This window comes from Penaeus vannamei, chromosome 21 (assembly GCF_042767895.1).
Source record: "Penaeus vannamei isolate JL-2024 chromosome 21, ASM4276789v1, whole genome shotgun sequence".
NCBI classification, from domain to species: domain Eukaryota; kingdom Metazoa; phylum Arthropoda; class Malacostraca; order Decapoda; family Penaeidae; genus Penaeus; species Penaeus vannamei.
Window position 1 is genome coordinate 27,378,056 of NC_091569.1, and position 2,500 is coordinate 27,380,555.

Here is a 2,500-nt window from a genome sequence, read left to right on the forward strand (position 1 = left end):
GTGTCCCTCCTCCCAGCACAAGGAGAGGAGATCGTAAAGTGGCTGTAAGATTGCTGCCTTCCCATGTTTTAGAACTTCTGGGGGGATGCCATCTTTCCCTGGCGCTTTGCCGCAGGCAAGGCAGTTGATGGCTTTGCTGAGTTCCTCCAGTGTAGGTGTGGTGTCCAGCTCCTTCATGGTAGGTCAGGCAAGGCATAGAGGGCAGCATCTGACACGATGTTCTGAGTCGAGTAAAGATAATGCTCGACTCAACACTGCAGCTGTTTGCTCTGGTTCAGTGATGATCTCACCAGTTTTTTATTTGAGCGGAGCTGTTTTGATACTCATGGGGTCAATAGCCGTTTAGATGCTCTCATCAGCAGCTAGCTGGATGTTGGCACATAGGTTTTGCCAGTATTTGTTGGCACAGCGGCGGACGGTCTGCTGGGCCTTGCTCCTAGCTGCTTGAAGGGTGTTGTGTGTGCTAGGGCAAGGGTTCTGCTTGTAAGCCAGCAGGGCTTTCCTCTTGGTCTCAGCGACTGGCTGCATTTCATCCCAGTGTGACTTAAACCAGTCAGCACTCTTGTGTTCTTTCTTTCCAAATGCAGCTATGGCTGAGTCTTATATGGCATTGCACAGGTGAAACCATTTGGTGTCTGTGTTGTTCAAGTCGTTATTTAAATACATGGCAAGTCTCCCCTGGAGGCTGTCGGCAAAGCACTGAGCCTTGATCGGATTGGACGTGACGTAGGTGTTGATGCGAGGGCGACCCTTGGTCTTGGCATGGTGGATCTTTCTGGGCTTCAGCCTGACCTTACTGGCTACGAGTGAATGGTCTGTATCACAGTCTGCACTGTGGTAACTTCTGAGGCCCACTCTCCTGGTGAAGACGAGGTCTAGCTGGCACCAGTAGCGAGACCAGGGATATCACCAGGACACTTTCTGCAGTTCCTTGCACTTATAGTAGCTGTTGGTGATGCAAAGACCTTGGTGGCAATAGACTTCAAGTAACCTCTGTCCATTCTCGTTCATCTGGCCTATACTAAAGTGGCTGAGGCAGATAGGCCATGCTTGCCAGTCGGTCCCAACACGAGCATTGACGTCGCCTAGCAAGTATATGCCTTCAGAGCAGGGGTTTCCAGACACTACATCTTCCAGAGCCTCGTAGAATTGGTCTTTGGCTTGTGGGCTGGAGGTGAGTGTTGGCGCGTAGGCAGAGATGATGTTTACAAAGCCTAACAATGTCTTCATGCGTAGGGTAAGGAGTCTTGCTTTCTTACTCCAAGGAATACCTAACTTATATGACAACTGTAGTGAAGAAACAAGTGATCATGAAGACAAACAAAATGAAAAAAGCAGAAAAAAGTCTAAAAAAAAAAAAAGGATTTTGAAGATCTAAAGGAGGCGAATAGATAAAGCATAAATGAGATTGGTATGATCCGAAAAGATCGGGAAAGAACGCTCATTCTGGTTAAGAATTTTGGATCATAGACTAGGAAAACACAGAAAAAAGAATAACAATTCAAATGGCTGAGCAGAATAATTTTAGATTTTTTTTCTTTCTTTCTGTTGAGCCTAAAACGAAGGATTCGTCAACACTTTACCATCAGCAACAGGAAAACTTTCATGAAATACTATTTTTACAAATGTTAGAGCAACTGCCAAACAACAGAATGATGATGACAATATGATAAGCTTAATCATAAGAATAATAAAACAACAACAGCAAAAATAATGAGTAGGAGGAAGAGGAGAATCATCATCAACATCATCATCATCATCATCATTATCATAATAATAATAATAATAGCAGTAGCAATGATAATGATGATAAAAATAAAAATAATAATAGCTACGATAACACATGCGATGATCACAGTAACACTGATAATGACGATTATAATGACAGTGTTATCATTAATGATAACAGCAGCATTAGTATCTATAATTTGCAACAAGCCTGCAAAGCAAAATCCCTCGGAGAAATTCAACCTTCGAGCGCCAGGCCCGCCCACCCACAACCCTTTCCTTCCACCCATCCCCGCACGCCCGCCCACACCTCTCCCTAGCATCCGCACACCCACAACCCTCGCCGAGAAAGAAACCAGGATGAAATAAAAGTCAATGATCTGGCCGCCAGGAGCGTGGTTTGATCATCATTATTCTCCGCGGGTGCAAAGTTCCTCCGGCGTTCCCGTTTTCTACAATTGGGCCAAAAAGGCGGGAACAAAGCCGCCATCAGGAGCTCTGACATCCCATTAGTGATATACCATGAGGCGGCTCCTCCCCGCATGCTGATGCCTCCGGGGGCGTGCGAATGCGTGCGTGTGTGGCTGTGTAGGTGTGGGGAGGGGCGAGGTTGTAAGTGTGGGGATGCGGGTGCGGACGTGTGGATTGTGGAGTGGGTGCAAGGGGGAGGGGGTGGAGGGGGGTTGTATGTGTGGGGATGTAGGGAGGGGAGAAGTTGCAAGTGTGTGGATCTGCGAGTGGATACAAGTGTGTGGATGTGGAGAGGGAGTGA

General features: G+C 46.9%; 1 protein-coding gene across 1 annotated transcript; it reads right to left on the bottom strand.

Annotated features, from left to right (window-relative positions):
* Window positions 1-342: 342 nt before the first annotated feature.
* LOC138865556 (uncharacterized) lies at window positions 343-2,272 on the bottom strand. Its single transcript, XM_070136246.1, has 4 exons — window positions 2,114-2,272; window positions 911-1,287; window positions 687-859; window positions 343-599 (listed from the first exon to the last, which is right to left on the bottom strand). The coding sequence occupies exons 1-4, from the start codon at window positions 2,270-2,272 to the stop codon at window positions 343-345; spliced, it is 966 nt and encodes a 321-aa protein (XP_069992347.1).
* Window positions 2,273-2,500: the final 228 nt, after the last annotated feature.

Coding starts and splice junctions, on each gene's coding strand:
- LOC138865556 (XM_070136246.1), bottom strand. CDS start 2,272: ATGCGGGGAGGAGCCGCCTCATGGTATATCACTAATGGGATGTCAGAG. Junction 1,288..2,113: donor ATCAAACCACGCTCCTGGCG/GCCAGATCATTG, acceptor TCTTCACTACAG/TTGTCATATAAGTTAGGTAT. Junction 600..686: donor GGCTCAGTGCTTTGCCGACA/GCCTCCAGGGGA, acceptor ATGCCATATAAG/ACTCAGCCATAGCTGCATTT.